General features: G+C 48.9%; 1 protein-coding gene across 1 annotated transcript; it reads right to left on the bottom strand.

Annotated features, from left to right (window-relative positions):
• Window positions 1-3477: 3477 nt before the first annotated feature.
• FAM89A (family with sequence similarity 89 member A) lies at window positions 3478-20029 on the bottom strand. The gene is made up of 2 exons (XM_081039415.1): window positions 19724-20029; window positions 3478-4835 (listed from the first exon to the last, which is right to left on the bottom strand). Exons 1-2 carry the CDS (start codon window positions 19982-19984, stop codon window positions 4572-4574), a joined length of 525 nt encoding a protein of 174 aa, XP_080895541.1. The 5' UTR covers window positions 19985-20029; the 3' UTR covers window positions 3478-4571.
• Between the last annotated feature and the right edge of the window lie 526 nt (window positions 20030-20555).

The following is a 20555-nucleotide window of genomic DNA, read 5'->3' as shown; positions in this document are numbered from 1 at the left end:
AAAGCCAATAGAGGAAAAAAGCTTCTTTTACATTCTTCGGGATGAGAAAACAAATTGGGCTTCTAGTCAAGAAGGCAGAATAGGTAAATGCTGTGCTCACGCCTCCTCCCATGACCACATCAAAATTACAACTAAACTACAGAACAACTGTCACTGAGAACCACCTGAAATCTAGCTAAACAGAAGTCCTACCACTAAGGACATACAGAAGCCATGTTGAGACTGGCAGGAGGGGCAGAGCCAGAGTGGGCTGGTCCCACACCCACATGTGACAGTTAAGCAACAGAAGGGATATCTCAGCTGTGGAGAATCCCCTAAGGAGCGAGGGGTCCCAGGCCCACACCAGGCTCCTCGGCCCAGGGTTTCAGTGATGGGGAGAGAAGTCCCCATAAGTTCTGGTTGTGAAAACCAGTTGAGATTGTGGCTGAGAGAGAAGTAGGGCAGCGGGAGTCCCAGGTGCTCCTTCTAAAGGGTGCATGCACAAACTTACTCACTGACACTCACTCTGAGCTCCAGCGCTGGGGAAGCAGCTCGAAAGGCACCAGGGACATACAGGGAGGAACTGAGTTGTCTGGCTGCAGGACAAGGGCTGGAGGGGCAGCTCTGTCTGGGCAGGCTCCATTTTGTTCCTTTTTTGAGCCCTCCACCTCACCCCTCCCCACTCCCAGCGTGCAGACATGAGAGGCCACCATATCTGAGTCTCCATCAACCTGGCTAACACCGTTTGCCCCTCCCTGGTGATTCTCTGAGATGCTGCCCTACCCAACTTGTGGGTCCACCCAAGCCACTCCCAGTGGCTTTTACATCCAAATGGCCTGTCTTGGCTCATGCTGCAGACTTTCCTAAAATATCTCAAAGGTCCACAAAACCCAAACAAACAGCATCAGGCCTCAGCATGTACCTCTTGCAGGGCATTGGCATCAGCTGGCCTTAGTTTGCAGTTCTCCCAGCCACCTCCAAGCCCAGCACAAGTGGCAGCCACTTGCAGATCACTCTGTAGCTCATTCCAAGTGGTCCCAGGTAGGACACAGACAGTGACTGATCTTGCCCTGCAATGGAGCCCCTCCCAAGAAGCCCCAGAACCAATACACCCAGTGACCAGCTTCAGACCACACCAGAGCACCACCCAACCACCTCCACAAACAACACACCCAAAAGGCAGACTTCACAGGCACCAGAGCCCTGCTAAAGTGAATCCTGCTCCATAGGGTCAGCCCCTGCACAACAGCTCCTCAACTGTAGTCACAGCCAGTCCTCACAACCAATAATTTTGAGGGTCAATCCCTCCAAACAGCAACCAAGGCTCAACTACAACAGGAAGACACACACAACCCACACAAGGGACATACCTGTAGCACCCCGCTCAGGTGACCAGGGAGACTGCACCACTGGGCTTCACAGGACACCTACTACATACGGCCACTCTACTAAGATTGGGAGACATAGCAGCCCTACCTAACACATGGAAACAAACACAGAGAGGCAGCCAAAATGGGGAGACAAAGAAACATGTCCCAAATGAAAGAAGAGAACAAAACTGCAGAAAAAGAATTAAACAAAATGGAGACAAGCAATCTACCAGAGGCAGAGTTCAAAACACCGGTTATGAGGATGCTCAATGAACTCAGGGAGAACTTCAACAAAGAGGTAGGAAAAAAATGGGAGATAGAAAACATGAAAAAGAACCAGTCAGAAATGAAGAATACAATAATTGAAATGAAGAACACATTAGTGGAAATTAACAGATTAGATGAAACAGAAAATCTAATCAGCAATTTAGAAGATAAGGTAGCAGAAAACACCCAGTCAGAACAGCAAAAACAAACAAACAAAAAGAATCCAAACAAATGAGGAGAGTTTAAAGGGCCTCTGGGACAACATCAAGCATATCAATATTCACATCATAAGGGTACCAGAAGGAGAAGAGAGAGAGCAAGGAATTGAAAACCTATTTGAAGAAATAATGACTAAAAACTTTCCTAACTTGGCAAAGGAAATAAACACACAAGCCCATGAAGCACAAACAGTCCCAATCAAGATGAACTCAAAGAAACATCATAATTAAAATGCCAAAAATTAAAGACAAAGAAAGAATCTTAAAGCAGCAAGAGAAAAGCAGTTGATGACTTACAAAGGAGCTCCTATAAGACTGCCAGCTGATTTCTCAACAGAAACTTCACAGACCAGAAGGGATTGGCACAAAATATTCAACATGATGTAAAGCAACGACCTACAACCAAGGTTATTCTACCCAGCAAGGCTATCATTTAGAATTGAAGGGCAGAAAAGGAGCTTCCAAGACAGGAAAAAGCTAAAGGATTCATCACCACTAAACCAGTATTACACAAAATGTTAAAGAGAAGAAGAAGAAGAAGAAGAAGAGAAGAGGAAGAGGAAAGGAAGAGGAAAGGAGGAGGAAGAGGAAAGGAAGAGGAATATATATAATAAAATGTCAATGACTACATCAATAATTATTTTAAATGTAAATGGATTAAATGCTCCAATCAAAAGACATAGGGTGGGGACGGTGGGTTAGCTCAGTTGGTTACAGCACGTGGTCTTAACAACAGGGCTGCCAGTTCGATTCCCACATGGGCCAGTGAGCTGCGCCCTCCACAATGAGACTGAAGGACAATGACTTGACTTGGAGCTGATGGTCCTGGAAAAAACACAGTTACCCAATAAAATTAAAAACAACAAAACAAATCTGTTGCCTATTTAAAAAAAAAAAAGACATAGGGTGGCTAAATGGATAACGAAACAAAATCCTTACATATGCTATCTACAAGAGACCCACTTCAGATAGAAAGATACACATAGACTGAAAGTAAAGGGATAGAGAAAAGATATTTCATGAAAATGGAAACAAAGAACAAAAAAAGCTGGGGTAATAATACTTATACTAGACAAAATAGACTTTAAAACAAAGGCTATAACGAGAGACCAAGAAGGACCCAGTAATCCCAATTCTGGATATTTATCTGAAGAAACCCAAAATACTACTTTGAAGGTACATGTGCACCCATATATTCATTGCTGAATTATTTACAATAGCCAAGATATGGAGGCAGCCTGGGTGTCCATCAATGGATGAATGGATAAAGAGGAGGTGGTACATATACATAATGGAATATTACCCAGCCATAAAAAAGAAAATCTTGCCAACTGCAATAACATGGATGGACAGAAAATGTATTATACTGAGTGAAGTCACACAGGGAAAGACACATACCATATGGCAAGAAATCAGCCCTGAAGTCTCACTTATATGTGGAATCTAAAGAACAAAATAAACAAACAAAACAGAAACAAATTCAGATACAGAGAACATTTTCATGGTTGCCAAATGGGAGGAGGATTGGGGAGATGGGTGAAAACGACAAAGGAATTAAGAGACACAAATAGGTAGTTAGAAAATAGTCATGGGGATATAAAGTACAGCATAGGAATATCGTCAATAATATTGTAATAACTATGTGTGGTGTCAGATAGGTACTTTATTTATAGGGTGATCACTTCATAAGGTATATAAATGTCTAATTGCTATGTTGTACACCTGAAACTAATATAATATGTCAACTGTAATTGAAAAAATAAATTAAAAAAACTAATTTTCTTTCAGTGTTTGATTATATTCAATGCATTCAAGGTATGAAAGTTGATGATTCTGAATTCAGACCAAAATAATACACAGCTACAGACAGGGAGTTTAGCATTTTATCCTCATTTTTGACCCACAAGGTATAAAGTGTTCATCAAGGATTTTAATAAATATATTAAGGCTTAAGGTGATCACTGTTTTGAGTGAAGGCGGGAGACTCACTTTCTAACATACTAGTTTACATTCAGAATCTTTAGAAACAAAGACGTTTGCCACCGTACAGTGAATGATACAAAACATGAGCTGGCCCAGTTTCTTTCCCAATCGACATATCTTCGCATGCTCTTCCTTCCTCCTCTATATGATGAGCAAGGAATGATACACGTTGTTTTGTCAGGTTCAGAGAACGCACTTGATTGGTGTAACCTGAAATGTTTGCCTTTTCAGTACAGAGCTTACATGGAGTCACCTGGACAGTTGGTGATGCAGCTTACTAATAAATAAAGCTCAACCAAGAGGCTCAAAAGCTCATGAAAAAGCAAGCAAGGCTGAAGAAGGTACTAAGGAAGGGAGCCATGAAACGTTAGCTTTGACACATTTCAAATGGAGGCAAACCCTGCAACAAAGACAGTGGCAATCGTCTTCCAGCTGTCGAGAAGGAACGAACTAGAAGTCGTCTCGCAGGAAATTCCTACGAGGATCTTCTCCAGGATTCTCTTGTCATATTGTCTCTATGAGTCATCGGTACCAGGGTGTCAGAATACTGCTGTGCACCTAAGCAGAAACTCGGCCATCCAAACACACTGCCACCGGGTGTCCGTGCAGCTCTCCCTGCCTACAAATTAAACTGGCAGCACTGGTCCCGTAAGCCTGGGAACCACCCCCCATGAGCAGAGGAGCCTTCTTGCAAGAGGGAAGGCAAATGCTGACAGTGTGTTGGTAGTAAGAGTCACCTTCCTCCAGAGACCGTCTAGATGAACTCCAGAATCCAGTCGCTGCTGGAGAGGGGGGGTGCAGGCAGTGACAGGTCCTTCGGAGGGCCGCGTTCCCTCCCGTCATGGAGGGGGTCCTGCTCCTGGAAGTCCTCCTCGTCGTCATCGAAGAAGCCATTCTCCAGAGCGTAAGTGCCATCGGGGCTGGCTGCTGCCTGGCAGGCTCCCTTGTACTCCTGAATGGACTCATACAGGCTGTACAGTTGGCAGAGCAAGGACATGTCCAGCTGTCGGAGGCCAACCTTGAGGGGAGGGTGGGAGGTAAAAACAAGAAGTCAGCCCTGGAGTCTCATTTCGGTGGAACACTCCGCCAGCCATCTGCTCGTGCCAGCACATTCCTTCTGCATAGCCAGCGACTCGGGGCGTCACTCACATGCTTTGGCTTTCCAGTTTTGAGACAGCCTGAATTGTGGGATACCCACACCTCAGACATTACTCAGAGTGTCAGGGAAGGGTCACCCCTGAGGGGATGGGCAGAATCTCCCCAGCATTCAGCCGGCACACCCGCCAAGCAACAGCACTGCACATTCTGGTAGCTCCGGCTGGTTTCGTTCTGGATACCAAGACATAAGTGTGTCATTTCCTCTTGCTATGACCAGATTCAGAGACGACCCACATGTGCCTTCCTTGCTAACCCTGTCATTCTCAGCTCCCTGAAACAACACAGTCCTCTTTCAAGTGACAGGAGCGCACGGTTCAGTGTCACATACTGGCCCCTGGAGCACCCACCCTCTGACCAGCTCAACCTGTAAGCTCTCAAGAGAGGTGGTCTGATTCCCTCTCCTCCCGACTGGATCAGTCTGACCCCAACCGAGACGGTGCTGGGATCAGTTGCCAGAGCAAGCCATTGACTGTGCCTCGCAAGACTGGGCCTCAAAGAGTCTCCTGGGAACTATTTCCACCAGTGGTGATAGAATAATGAACATTTCAAAGTTATATCTTTGTTTCTCTTCAAGTTCCTCCCTTCCCCAAAGCCCATCCCACGGAAAAATATAGGACAAAAAAATACATCATTTTTATCAATCTCAAAGGGTTAATCCACCTGGAAATGCAGCCTAACCCAGAGCATCTGACACTTTCATGTGTGTGAGAATCACCTGGCGTTCCTGTTAACCACACAGATGCTGATTCAGTAAGTCCGGGGCCACTGGTGACAGTGACCTTGAGCAATGCTGCTGGGGAGAAACTCCAAACGAGATGCCAAGAGACCCGCCTTGTGCTTCTAGACGCTCGATCAGGTCATGTATCATCTCTATGCCTTGGTGGTGACAGAATGGAATAATAATTTCTCTGATGGGGATCCTGAGGGGAGTAAGTGAAATATCGATCCATTTTAATAAGCAGTAATTGAATGACTCTTGTACCAAGGCCTGGGCTAAAGCGCCAAAAATGCATGGCAATGTGTGCACAGAAAAACACAGAGACAGGTTAGAGGTTTCAGTTTTTCTAAGTCACACCCAGATAGGAGCTTTTGCTCCTCATAACAGTCTGACTTTTACACAAGTGAAGCTGGGGTCCAGAAAGAAACGTTTATGTTGTCCCAAGATTGGCTGTTAAATTCCAGGGTATTCTTCACACCCCTCAGCTACCGTGAGTCACCCAGCAAATGCTGGCTACCTTCCCACTATAGCGACACATACCGTAACACAGGAACCAGGTCACATTTACTTAGCACATTTTGCCAAGACGCTCAAGGGAAGACTTCCAGATCAAGAGGCAAGTTCTCTTGTTTCCACAGCAATTCCCATTATTCTAGAATTCCTTCTACCTTGGAACTTCTAAAATGAGCTTTTCTCAGGAAGAGACCTCACCACGAGCCAGGGGCCTGGCCTCCAGGCCCAGCCAGCTCTGCCACTTCCAATGGCTTTATGGAGGCCCCTGCCCTCACCCTGCCTATAAAATGAGGGACGTGGAGGGGATAACGTAGAGCTATCTCAAGCCCTTTGTGAGTGTGTAGTGAACGCCTGACTCTGTCCTAAATGGCACCCGTCTGGGAGTTTCCTGAGCTGTCAGAGGGCAGACCCGGCTCCTGCTCTCAAAAGTAGCTGACCAGGTAAGCTACAGGTGAGGCAAGAGATGCTCAGACTGTCACAGTGCCACACCCTAGGGTGACACCATTGCTCCTTGCCCTGGTTAGAGTGTGAGTATGCCGCGTGTGTATCTGTCAGGAGGAAAATGGGTCCCTGACACCTGCGTTTTAAAAGTCACCCAGATGATTCTGAGGTCCAGTTCCAGGGAAGAACAGTGTTGACACAAGTATCTTTCTGCCTCTCCCAGGCCACTTATGCTTATTTCAGGCCAGTCAGGCAGAGCAGCACGGAGAGTGCCTGCCTGAGTTGAAATGCTGGCTCTGCCACCCCCAGTTGAGCGACATGGACAAATTGTCCAGCTCCTAGGAAAAGCGACAGCTGCTGCTACCTCTGGCGCTGTTTTCGTTACTCTTCTCCACTCTGCTAGTCTGCGGAATCTCGCCTGGGAAGGAAAGGCAGGTACAGGGCACACCGGGCAGCAGGGCTCCATAATGACCGTGCGTCGTGTGCCACCCTGCCCCTACCTCCACCAGTCAATACCGACACGAAGCGAAGGCAGCAGTCATCTTCGGTAGAAGACGGCCAGCGTGGTCAGGCAAGGGTGGAAGCAGGAGCCGGCTCTGCGACCCTGGCCGGGTTTCAGAGGCCCGGACTTCCCAGTGCCTCGGTCCCAGGCTTCTCTCCTTAGGGGCCACTTCCAGGTGTCCCTGGCCTAGCAGGACATGCCCGGCCGGTGTGGGATCCTGTCCTGGATGTTTCTGCTCTGCAGCAGCCGATGACTCACAAAGCTGCCTTGTCATCGGGTAGAATGCTGGCCTAGAAACGGAGGTCTGACCCACCTGGGAAGTCAGCCCGTCCGGCACACGCACCTGTTACCCAAGCCAACACATGCCAAGGGTGTCAACTCATTGAACAGGCTTTAAGCACATACACGTGCACACACGCCTACACACGCCCCAGCTTCCCTGCTTTCCTCAGCACCGGCCCTCTTCTCATGTAACAGACACCCTCCAAATGAGCCGTGAGGACACGTAGGTCCTGCATAACCCTGCTTGCCACCAGGACACCTGTGCCTGGGCTGTGCTTGTTTACACACTAGCACTTGAGTCTTGTACAGGAAGCTGAAAACCCCTAGGCAGCATTCCATAATCTGCTCTACCTGCACCTCAGGCAACGGTCAGGTGGCACCCAAACTGTCCCCCACTTGTCCCCACCGCGTCGGTTAAAGCCCTGCTCCTGGCTCACCTGGCCCACGCCAGCGTCTCCTCCAGCCTTTAGACTGATTGGCTCCGCCCGCATCCCTCGCTTTTCCCTCGCCTCTGTCGGGTCTTGTGGCATTTATTGTCCTCTGCCTCACACTAATGACACGCACAGCTCTCCTTTCTCCTAATGGAGGACAGGCCCGTGAGGCAGTGACCCAGCTCCTTCCCATCCCTCGGCACCAGCACAGAGCCTTGCAGAGCAGGCACTGGGTGGGAGCACTCCCTGGAGAGACCTAAGGTCCCACCCAGAAGCAGCCTGCGTCAGTGGGCCCCTCGCTCCATTCCGGAGAGCCCCGAAGGCAGCAGGGCTGAACAGGTAGCCCTTTGTGTCCCGAGCGCCCCAAGGTGCCCTGAGGAAGCCTCACTCTGCACAGTTTTCACCACGTCATTAAAAAAAAAAAAAACACACACAACACTCACGTCTTGCCTGACAGAAGCAGAAGATGCAAAACCAAGTTTTTCTGAGTGCCGTGACAAGGTCAGGCGCAAGCGGTGTGCGCTGGGAGAGACAACAGTCGTCCCCAGAAATCAGTCTCTCCACACTGAAGTATGAGGGTCTGGAGACGTGGGAAGGGGACTGTCCAAGAGATAATACAATTAAATCCCCCGTGAACGAGAACTCATTCTTCCAGAAAAAAGTGTATGTACGCAAGCTAGCTACCCACCCGCCATTGTCTCCATTCTGCCAGCACCGGAAGCCTGTCATCTCACGGATGTGTTCCCACAGGTCCCTGAAGGACAGCTGACCCCTGGAATTCACAGCTGGATTCAGAAGATACAGCTGTTTTTGAAATTACACCTTTAAAAAATTCAGACAGGCTCATTTAAGGACAGCACAGCTTTCTAAGACCCTGTCACTGTAGCCCTCATTCTAGACCTTCAAGAGAAGAACAAGCCACACGTTTCCACTGCCTTCAACTGCTGACATGGTTCCTTCCTCTCTCTGCCCAGGCTTCCTGCTTCCTTCCTGATCCTTTCCTTCTCGTTCCCCGCAGAGCCCCCTGTACCCGCCAGCAGCACTCGCAGATGCTCACCAACCCACAACATAAACAATCCCGAACCACCCTTGCCATGCTTCAGAAATGCACAGAAGGCTGGCTTGTGAAGTCCACCTCACCCAGGGCGGGGGCTCCCAGCTGAGTTTCGCATCACTCAGTCTCTGAACATCTTTGGTGGGGAGGGACTTCTTCCTAACTTTAAAAAATTACAATAGAAACATTACCTGTAGGACACAAGGCTTAGAAGATGAAAGGAACTTTTCAAGTGAAATGTTTGTTGATTCAAAGCAAAGTATCAGAAAAAAGCTTAGGATATTTTTTAGAAATAAAAACTTGTACTAAAGTCTGTTTTATTTAAGAAACTAAAAATAAAAGTTGCAGTAATTCACTAGCATGTTTAAGAGACATAAACAAAAGCAACTTCTTCCCAAATACAGCAGTGAGTAGAAAGCAAAACCAACAGACAGGACATGAATTATCAGTGCCTGGCTCCATACTGAGCAGGGGCTGTGGGTCGGGCTGGGGAGGGAGCCAGTCGTGGTGCTGAGACGGGTTCTTCTCAGCAAATGCCACTGGGATGGACTCTGAAGTGACACCCCTCACCCTACCCCTGTCCACTGTCTCCTATCACTGCAATTCCTCCACCTGAGATGAAAAGTGCCCCCTCCCATGGGGCGGGGGGATGTACAGCTAAGCCGGAGGATAGGACCTATAGCATAGGGTCCTGAAATAAGGGGACAGATGCAGAAAACGTTTGTTGTGTGAGAGTTCACATCAAAACATAATGGGTGATAGCAACTTGGTGTAAGACAGTATGGCGGAGTCACACGATAAAAACCAGGCAGTCGTTTAAAAGAACGAGCAGTTCTGCATGTATTAGAGTAGAACAGTGACCAACATGAACTGTTCAGCACAAAAGTTCCAAGTTTCAGAACAGTATGTCTAGTAGGATCTCACTTTGTACGTATATGCACACACATCTGTAAGCTTCTGACTGGAAGACAAAATGTTAGCAGAACTTCTTACTGTACTGCTTAATTTCTTCCCAGCAATCATGATACTCGTAATTTCTAAAACTACGTAGTAATAACAAAAAGTATAATAAAATGGATGTACACTGCTAGCAAGACTGCAAGCTTATAAAATCTGGAGGACTAACGGGCAATGTCTACCAAAAGCCTTAAAATACTGCATAACTTTTAGTCAGCTAACTAGTTCACTTCTAGGGATTGATTGCAGAGAAGAACTGGGCTGTACATATTCCTCCTGAAATATGTAAGCCTCGGCCTTCTCCTGTGAGGGAGGTGTTGATTCTGTTGATGAGCAAATGAAGCCCCGGAAGGTGGCAGCCAGTGGCAGAGCAGGGAGCTGGCCGGGTCTGCAGGGCTGCAGGGCTGGTGCTGTGACCACCAGCCTGCACGGCCTGAGCAGACAACAGCAGAAGGAAGACACCACACTGCCAGCTGTGGGCTAGCAACAGGCTGAGATCACAGGTGATTTTCAGTGGGTTTTTTTGTCTTTTCTGAATTTTCTAGACTCTGTCATGAATATGTATTAACTTACAATGAGAGGACTTTGACAAAATTATCTTTTCAAAACGTAAAGGAGAAGCATCTACGGATGCTTGTAAATTTATTTCAGACGAGACTTGGTAAATGCCTGAAATCTAATTGAGCTGTGTAGTTTAAGTCTGCAGGACTGGAACATAATGAAGGAAGCAGTGACCTAATGGATCGTAACCTGATTTCTGGATAAAGGATGTGTTGACAGAAGGACACTGACCTGCATACTGTTTAGAAAAGGAAAAGCAAAGCAAAGACTGCAGCAGTGTGGATCTCGGGGCAGGGGCTGTTAACCCAGCTCCCAAGCTGCCAGACATGCCCCTCCCTGCCAGGGCCTCCGCTCCCCTGTGAGCTGTGGTTCTGTGCTCCCTGAGGCACAGTTCCCATCCATCATGTGGTCTCCTCCCCAGGGCGGAAATGCATTGGTGCCATCAGACCAGCTTCATCTCCCATAAACACTTTAGATTCACCAAGCTGAGGACTAGACTCTGAAGAGCCACGGTGATTCTGAGGCAGAAAACAGACCAGCTTGCATGACTGTGCCCCAGATTCAGCCAGACACAAAGCTCGCCCCACCTCTACACCTTTCCACAAATCCCTCTACTAGGTAAGGCAGTTTGGGTTGGCTTTTCTGCTTACCCTGAAGGCATCCACCCTGAGAGCCCATTCTGCTACTTAACTAACCTTAGTACCAATTCAGCCCATTTCCTCTTGTCCGGCCCTAGGCATAGATGAAGAAAAGGAATTGACCATTTTCTTTAAGAAATGTCTTTGCACAATCCTTTTACTTTTCCCTTGGGTGTAAAAACATTCTAATGTATTAAGAAATCAATGGTTCATAATTACATAAACCAGTCTTTCCTAATTCCACTTTCTAAAGCCACAATCTTCAAACATTTTGGTCATGGGACCCCTTTACTCTTAAAAATGAACATAAATAAAATTTTTAGGAAGAATCACATTTTGTAAATCTTTTTTAACATCTGCCTTATCTGCTTCTACATTTGATCTTTTGTGACATTTTGATTGAAGAAAACTTGGCCTCACACAGATATGTAATGGGGAAAGAAGGAGCCTTTCAGATAATTGTGGGTACTCTTCTTCGACACTCCCCTTTAGTTGGCTGCAGTGTGGGACTTAAAATTATGCCAGTGAACTTTTCATACTCTGTTACAATAAAATCCATCAGCCTTGCCCTCTGGATGGGTCTTTTAACCATGCATGACTTTAACATCAAGCATTAGTTATAAGAAAAACGTGGAAAATTGATTCACTGAATTATTCATATCTTCCAAAGGTTGATACATTTCCTTAGGTAATATTTTAAAAGTCATATTTGTCAATATGACCACCACATAATTATGGACCCCCAAAAGAATCTGGGGACCCCTAGGTGTCCCAGACCATACTTTAAGAACCACTGTTCTAAAGATTTCCACTTTTAGCCTTTGGATCTATCCCTCAAGACACTATGCATATCCAATTTGTTTTTCAGCTACCACTTCCATATATATGTTTTGTAACTTTATACTGTGAACATCTGTGTCTGCATATACAGTGGTACAGTCTTTTCAGCAGTCATGCAGTACTCCGTCAGTACTACATATTACACAACTCTGTTATGTATGACTGAAGTACACATCCAGGTACAAGTGTTGCTATTCACTTGTGTGACTATTTGTAGCATAAATGAAATTGCAGCGGAGAAGAGGAATGGATGCCTTCCTTCCAGTCCCTCCCCGGTCCTGGGGCCACAGACAACAGACCATTCATCCAAGGCCCAAAGGTTCAGGACCCAAGACGACGAACGCTGACATGGATGCAGCTGATGCTGAAAATCAGGGGGGACGGGAGGTAAAAACACGACTTCTAATGACAGTTGAAGGTTAGCTTGTGTTCTGTCATCTTCTTGAATGATCTCCAATTAATCGAGATTCCCTCCGTGTAGGAGCAGGTGCAGTTAAGAAAGATAACCTGAAGCTAAAATCAGAAAGCCCTTTCTTGGACAATGTATAGAAAATTTCCTATCAGCACCTAGTGTTTTCAGACAACTGACATAATAAGCAACAGAAAGTGGTTGGCGTCCATTCTGTTTTACGGTGTGTATTTCCCTAAATAAAATTATTTCACCATCATTATGATCATTCTTTTAAATCTCTGCTCTAAAACATTTAGGTAAAACATGAGACTTTACTGCTTTGATTTGCATATCTGTGGGTATAAGAATGTTAAACTCCTTGCATTTCTCTTTAACTGCGTTGAACTTGGCTATTTTATCTCCAGTTTGAAGCACAGTCAACAACCTAATAAAACACCCTCTTTCCATGTTCTCTAGTCTCTATATGTATTTCGGTAATCTTTTTCTGCTCAGCCACTCCAGGCTGAGGTGGCCTGGTGTCCACAGGGGTTACCCTCCCTTCTCCTCCCCCACCCCAAGGTCAGCACCTCCGTCCTCATCCTTAAAGACAGGATTCTCATACCTGCAAAACCAGGCCAGCCCACAGCTCTTAGGGGCGATCAAGGAAGTGAACACAACGTGCTCATAAAAACTGAAATGGCCACACTCCTAATAAATTTCTATAGAACTATAAGGAAGGCTAAGGGTTTTTCAGTCTCCAAAGTTCTTGGATGGAGAATAAACATCTCTGTGTCAAGTGTCTGTGAAGGAACAAGCCACAGGCGGGAAGGAGCAACTTAAGGAGCCCTCCCCACTTATCTGGAAACATCTGGAGCATGTGGGCAGGGAATGGGGAGGATGGCAGGTGAGGGCTCTGGAGAATGATGCTGGGCAAGAGGGGCAAATATCTGACCCAGCCAGTCTCAGTGCTGGTTTCCTGTTCTTGGACTCTGTGGTCTGTCTGCAGGCTTTCCTGCGCAGGACCCTGACAAATTTAGTTTTTCATACTGGGGTCTGAAGTCTCTGTGGAGTAAGGTGGGTATTCCAGGCGCTAAACGCAAAGCTTCCGGCTGCTGCGCGGTGTGGGTGAACTGCACAAGGGCCAGTCCGCTTCTCCAGCTGTCATGGACGTCCTCGCCCACCTGGCCTCTAAGCTCTCCAGCACTGCTGGACCAGGCCCGGAGCCAGGGTCATCACTGAGCTCTTCCCACGCAAACACGCCTGGGCACCAGCTCATTCAGGCACCTCTGTAAATGAAGAGGTGACCACAAGAGCAATAACGGGGCACTTTCATATACACATCTAACAGACAGACATCTTCAACCAGAAGGGGAGGGGGATGTAGAAGGCGTGCTATTTGTAGATACTTATGAGTTAGGAAAAATATTAACTTATGGTCCCTCTCAGTAGACACAGTGATAGTAAATATCAAAGTTGTATGAAAAAATATCTTTCAGTCCTTTACATCTTCTGATCCTGGGACTATAGGTAGAACCTCAGAGATGACATCAGAAGTGAGTGGAACCAGACCGCTGACCCCATAGCCAGCCCCACCACCACCACACAGACGCACAAGGGTTTTCACGTGCACAAACGATTGCATATATTTAGTTTTCTTTTTGTGTGTGTGGGGGGAGGCGGTTACCGGAATGGGGACAAGTATTGTACAGCGTAATTATGGCCTAAAAATTGTAAGAACTATCGCAGACAGCCTAATTTTTGATAAACAGCGTCCAAGAATAGCAATTGCCCCATTCCTTCTTTTCTGCTTCCAGCTGCATGAAGAGGGTTTGCAGCAGCAAGCACAGCAGTGCAGGGTCCTCAGGGGCACCACACAGCCTGTTCTCCTGCCCACGTGATTCCACAGGACTGACTCCTAGGCAGCTGTGAAGACCCAGAAAGGCACGAGAGGAAAAGAATCACACTGCTACAGCCAAAAGGACGCTTCGTGGCTTGAACCCTCATTTTCCCAACAGGGAAGCTAAGCCTCACGCAGAGAACAGGCTTACCGAAGTGATACCACAGAATTTAATGCCAGTTCAGCGTCCTGATGCTGGCTTCACGAGCTCGGCAGGCTCAAGGTCATCGGGCACCCCCAGGCTCCTGTGACCATGACAACCAAGAAGGCCACAGTGCGAGCTAAGGCCCTCATCTCAGACGGCATTTCACAGGCCCGATTTGAGGCTGGACCTTCACCACAAACCCTTTCAAAGACTACAAGCTCCTCTCCAAGACACTGGTGGCACGTGGAGGGGAAGACTGAATGCCACGGAGACGTCTGCCATTCAAGCTAACACATGGCTCCCGCAGTACAGCTCACTGCACAAGCTCACCAGGCATTTAGTTGTCTCACATGAAACGTGGGGCAGATAAGTGTTGTTGGTCTCAGAAATCAAACGTTCTCCTCAGATTAAATTCTTCTCCCAAATCTTTTCAGTTCAAGAACAAAAAGTTGTGTGTGGATGACTTCCCACTCGTGTACAGGTGGGTGCCCAAACTACTGAGTGATAGTCTAAAGAAAAAAAGAAACTGAGTCAAAGAGGTTCCGAGGCAGACCTGTGAGAACCTGCTGCTGCTGATCTGAGAAGCAGAACCCACGGATCCCCAGGGACGCTGCCCCCACGCCCCCTGCCCCCACGGACCCCTGCCTCACGTCTGAGGCCCTTTTTCTGCTTCTCCACTTTCATGTGACTCTTGGCTATCTTAGCTTGACGAGCCAACCTCACCTCACGGAGCTTCTGGGCAGGATAGTCTGTGGAAATCTGCGTGACAAAAGGTGAGACAGGGGGCCCAGTGGATATGGAGAGTCAAGATCTCCTTCAGCCACATGCAGGGATTTGAAACGCTGACTGAGATTTAGTGAGCAAAGCTAGCCTCAGCTTAGGCAGGTAAAACCCTTTCAAACCGTGGAGCGCTCAGGGCAAAGTATTTTTATACAGAAAGAGGTCTGTGATATCTAGTATTTTGGCTGTCCAGCAGCCCCCTTACTCCATCTCTGCAAACCGTCCTTTCTTTGAGGAATCCCCAGCCCCCACATGGTCACACCCTTTTAGTAACATACGATCGTGCCCTGGGTCACAACTCGCTGGCCCAGGCTGGCCAGGCCACCCAAGCTGGGCACTTTGAGTCCTTCCTCACAGCATTTACAGACTGGACCTAAGAAGCAAGGGCGAAACCGCGAGTGCAGACTGTTAGAAGCCATGTTCCAAAAGGTAGAAAAAAAATAAAATGGTGGGAGAAGGGGGACAATACAGTGGCCTTCCTGGAACCCCAACAGCCGGGTCCCGTCTCTGTATGTGCATCTAGCCGTTCAACAAGACTGTCCCTTCGCAAGAGCTCGCTAGTTCAGATGCAGTTTCTATTACTAAGGTAGAGTCTTCGGTCATGAAAACGAGAAGGGTCTAAACTACAGCAGTCATATTGCTGTGGAGATGCCCGTGTCTACCAGATGGGGTCAGCTCCTTCACATCTAGAATGTTCCTAGTCACCCCTGTATCCAGTACTTTACACCTAACATACACCCAGTAAACATCCGTTGAATATGATCTAAAAATACTCTCTGATATTTAAAAAAAGAAACTGACAAACTCAGCTTCTCGTTTTAATGGCATTTCTCTGGTCTATAGAACAATAACCATCTGAATGACCCTCACAGCTTTCTAAATGGGCCCATTGGGGGATGGGATGGGAATCACAGTGGTACAGAACTCCAGAAGGGGTCACTGGAACAGGAAGTGCTAAAACTTGGAGTACACACTATGACTCTCAGAGCAGAGCAGAGTGTCACCAATCATGGGACAGAACCCTCCACCCACACAGGCTCCCCCTGCCCTCACACGCCCTGCACACCAGCTTCCCCAGGTCCCACCCTTACCATCCTTCGAACCATTCTCTCCAGGCCAAACTCTCCCCTCCAGCCTCTCACTCTACATTCCGAAATGTTTAACACTCTTCCACTGATGTCCTGGCAAGCCACCTTCCCGCTGAAAGCCGCCACTTCTCCTGACTCCCACATTGAATGTGCAACAAACCCCACACTTCCACTGAGGGATTATCAAGGCTGTTGCTGCCATATAAAGGCATACAATGCAGTTATTGAAGCCATTCTAACATACAGAGTATGCCAAGAAAAATGTACACACATTTTAAGAAAGGAAAAAAACTATATTAAAGTTGTAATACAATGAATGATACTAGCATTCATTTGATTAATGCTATCTTTTGAGCCAGTGTCATACTACACATTGCTACTGTAATTCAATTCAACTTGAAACAGTAACACATAGGGTGGACGGGTGGCTCAGTTGGTTAGAGTGCGAGCTCTGGGCAAAGGGGCTGCCGGTTCGATTCCCACATGGGCCAGTGAGCTGCGGCCTCTGTAACTAAGACTGAAAGGACAACAATTTGACTTGGAAAACTCATGGAAGTACACACTGTTCCCCAATAAAGTCCTCTTCCCCTTCACTCATTAAAACTTTAAAAAAACACACAAAGTAATACATAGATAACATCTCTTAAAATGTGCACATTTTTTGGCACCCCCAGTATATATTGACCCAGAAGATGTTTGCAATATGTGCCCCGAGAAAGGCAATATAATGTGATCTCTGTGTGTGTGTACGAATGGGTGTGTGTGTGTGTGTATGTGTATGAGTAAGTGTGAGCGTGTGTATGAGTGTGTATGTGAATGTATGAATGTGTGTGCAGGCTTGCATGCGGAGAGTATAATGCAATAGTTAAATAGGCCTTTGGAGCTGTACACATCTGATTGAATTTATGACCTCAGGGGAGGTACTTAAATTATGAGTGATTTTTAAAAATATAAAAGACTTTGAGTATGTATCTCATGGAAAAATTTCAAGCTGATGTATAGAAAGCATTTACATTGTGCTTACACAGGAAATATCCCCAAATCTTACCAGTGGTTATCTCTCGGTGCTAGGATTGGGAGTAATTTTGAATTGGTTTGCTTCACTGCATGTCCCAGGAGAAGGTGAAGTCACCTCTGGTTCCTCTCACCACCTTCCCCAACTCTAATATTTAGTCAGCAATCCTGCAGCATCTGCTTCAGAGGAGCGTCTCCTGCAGGTTCCCCGCTCACGGGTCCCCACCTGGCTGGAGGCTCTACCTCCTGCTAGCCTCTAGCACCTCCCGCGCGTCCAGCTCTCCCTCCTACACCCGACAATCAAATCCATCTCTAAGAGTCCAACTCGGTGCCACTGCCCTGCTTCACCCCTTCCCTGGCAACCCTTGGCCCACCATCCCAGCCCCCCTTGCTGCCGCCCACTCCCAATGCCTGCCTGCTGCCCATCCTAGGGCCCTTGGCCCTGGTTAAAATCCTGTCGCCTCCATGTCACCGCTGCTGGAAGTCAGCCCTTTCTCTGCTCACAAGAAACTTTTTAAAAAAGGGATTAACCACATTCAAGGGCCATGAATTCCAGTTCTGTCCCTTGACACAGATTTGACCTCAGGCCTTCAAATTAAATAGATCAACACAAACTGTTCCTGGAAATAATTCAGGAATGAACTCCCAGCTCTTATCTCTGTGAGGCCCTCACAGAGGGAGCCTCAGCTTCAGGTCACCACTCAGACCCCCACCACCCAGGTGAGTAGGTCTCTGAAAAAGCCAAAAGACCAGAATACTTTCAAAGACCTTGTGACATTTCTTGAAAGGGACTTTGTCAAGGCCTGTAGCCTATCTTAACTTTATCTCAGCTAAATATCAGACAGACCTCAGTATGGCTGTTTATTTTCCTGCTGCTTCAGATAGCTAGGCTTAGAGAGAGCTCTGGCCCAAGACATAATTACAAGGTTGTGGCTGTACTTGAGTGGCACCAGGAGGGACCTGGAAAATTACTTTTGGGAATGGCATGTTGACTCCCAAGCCACCACAGCAAGACTCCAAAGCATGTTTATAAACCAGAAGCGTCACAAAAGGAGTGGCCCTGAGCTTTTCCTGTCTCAGTTCCAGTATGGAACTTAAGCTGGGAGGACTCTTCCTATTTCACCCCCGTATTTAAGCAATATCTAAGTTCAAACTATAAACAGACTAGGCATAAATTTATCTAATTCAAATGCAGCACTGCTGGTGTCTATAAATATTTATTCATAAATAAAAACAGTCGGCTTGGAATTTAAAGTCATTCTGTAAGAAGCTTAAAAATCTTTTCAAAGAGAATTGGAAATCACTTCAATGCCAGCTACAGAGTGAGAAGACAGTATCTAATTGATTAAGAAGTATTAAGACTGCTTTTCTAGATTTAATTCTGTTTTCAGAACAGATATGCTTCAGGGGAAAAAGATGCCCAAATGGAATTTTCTAACTGATGTCTTTAATGAACTAGATGCCTGTTTAAAGGATTTCCATTATGAATCTTTTGGCAAATTTATTCTTGGGGGCGAAACGGCTTTCACACGTTGGATTTCCTTAATGAAGTATTTACCTGTACTGGGAGAGGTAAAGAACCGGTACCAGGGGAAGGGAACGGGCAGATCCCAAAGGGAGGGGCGGCCGGCGGGGGCGCGGGGGACGGAGGGGGCGGGGATCGCAGCCAGCGAGAGGGTGTTCAAAGGACGCAGTTTTTCTGTTTTCTTCTGGCCTAAGCCGGGTGGAGAGAGCTGGGAAAGGCTCGATAACACCTAAATCTCTGTCCTTGCCCTGCTTTTGGCGTTGCCCTAAATCGTGCGTCTTGGTCCAGAAGCACCTAATGTACTTCCCTAGGACTGACGAAGACTAAGCCCCATTGTTTGGAGCCCAGACGGGAGGACCCCAGGGGCCGACGCAGAGAGGGGCTAGGTGCGCGCCCGCCCGCACGACCGTCTGGAGCCTGAGGCTCTGGCTGTAACCGGAGTCTGCACGCGCCGCCTGGGGCGCCGGGGAGGGGCGAGGGCTGTTCCAATCGACGCTCGCTCGAACCCAGCTGTCCCCATCCAGACAGGAAAGCACCACCGCACACCACTCTTAACCCCTTGGGCGCAGGGAAAGCCGTTCCCTGACACGGGAGATCTGTTACTCTCTGAGGGGATGAGAGAGCCACTCCCGCACCGAGGCCAAGGGCGAATCCCACGCCGCGCCTCCGGCCCCGGGTTTCCGAGCCAACCGGGGCCAGATTGGGGGGAGCCTGTCTCCAAAGCTGCCTCCGGAGAGTAGGGACCCTGTCTGGGTGAGGGTCCAATCGCGGACACAGAGGACAAGTAAAAGGGGTAATTGAGAGGACAGTGCCCGTCTTTCCACGCCAGCTCCTGGGGCACAAGAACCAGAGAAGGGAGGGTCGGCGCGGGGACTTCCGGAGCAGAGCTCGGGTCCCGCGAACTTGCCCGGACGGCGAGCCGGGTCAGGGAGACCCTCCGCCCCCACGCCCCGCCTGCGGAGCCCCCTTACCATCTCCTTGCGCAGCAGGGCCAGCGCGGCGTCCAGGTTTGGAGGTTTGGCCGGCAGCGCTGCGCTCCGGGCCCCGCCGGCGCCCGCGCCCCCGCGGCTCAGCTCGTCCTGGATGCGCGACTTCTGCGCGTACAGCCGCTCCAGGTGCCGCCAGCCGCCCGCCGCGCCGCCGCCCGACGCCGAGTGCAGCAGCCCGCTCAGGCTCTTGGGCAGCGGGGGCAGCCCGTCCACCCGCAGCCCCCGCGCACCGGCCCCGCTCATCGCCCCGGCCCGGCCACGCGCCCGGCCGCGACTGCCCCACCAATGCTCTCCCGGCCCGCCCCGCCCCCTTCCCGACGGCGCCCCGCCCACTTCCCGCCCCGCCCGCGCCCCGCCCCCTCGAGCCCCACCGGCCTGGCTCTCTTCCAGCCCCACCCACTTCCAGCCCCGCCCACGTACCCCGGACCCGCCCCCGGCTCCCCGCTCTCCTCCAACCCCACCCCCTTCCCGCGCCCGGTCCCGCCCCCGTATCCGCCGGGCTCACCTCTAGCCCCTCCCCAGACGACCCCCTCACCTGACTGGTCGGAGCCCCGCCCCGGCTGCACCAGACCAGGTAGGCTCCCTGAGCAGCCCCCACGGCTGCTCGTAATGACCGCGGGGGCCCCACCTCAGATGCGCCCCGACGAGGCCTCCGGCGCTGGGGGAGGGGGTGCAGAGTGCCCTCTCAGAGCTGCAGGACGCCAGTGAGGGCTGGCGGTGCTGGGGGTCCCGCCCGCGGTCGCCGTCCCCGGGGCCCGGACCCAACCGGCAGGGCCCGGCTGACCGAGGTCTGGCCTCAGGGCCCCGGCCTCCC

Source organism: Rhinolophus hipposideros (assembly GCF_964194185.1).
Source record: "Rhinolophus hipposideros genome assembly, chromosome: 26".
In the NCBI taxonomy this organism is placed as follows: domain Eukaryota; kingdom Metazoa; phylum Chordata; class Mammalia; order Chiroptera; family Rhinolophidae; genus Rhinolophus; species Rhinolophus hipposideros.
This window is presented reverse-complemented; position numbering and strand designations above follow the sequence as displayed.

Bases quoted from the DNA above. Each gene is read 5' to 3' on its own strand.
- FAM89A (XM_081039415.1), bottom strand. From the start codon at position 19,984: ATGAGCGGGGCCGGTGCGCGGGGGCTGCGGGTGGACGGGCTGCCCCCG. The intron at 4,836-19,723 runs GTAAGGGGGCTC...CCTCCCCTCAAG, and splicing joins CCCTGCTGCGCAAGGAGATG to GTTGGCCTCCGACAGCTGGA.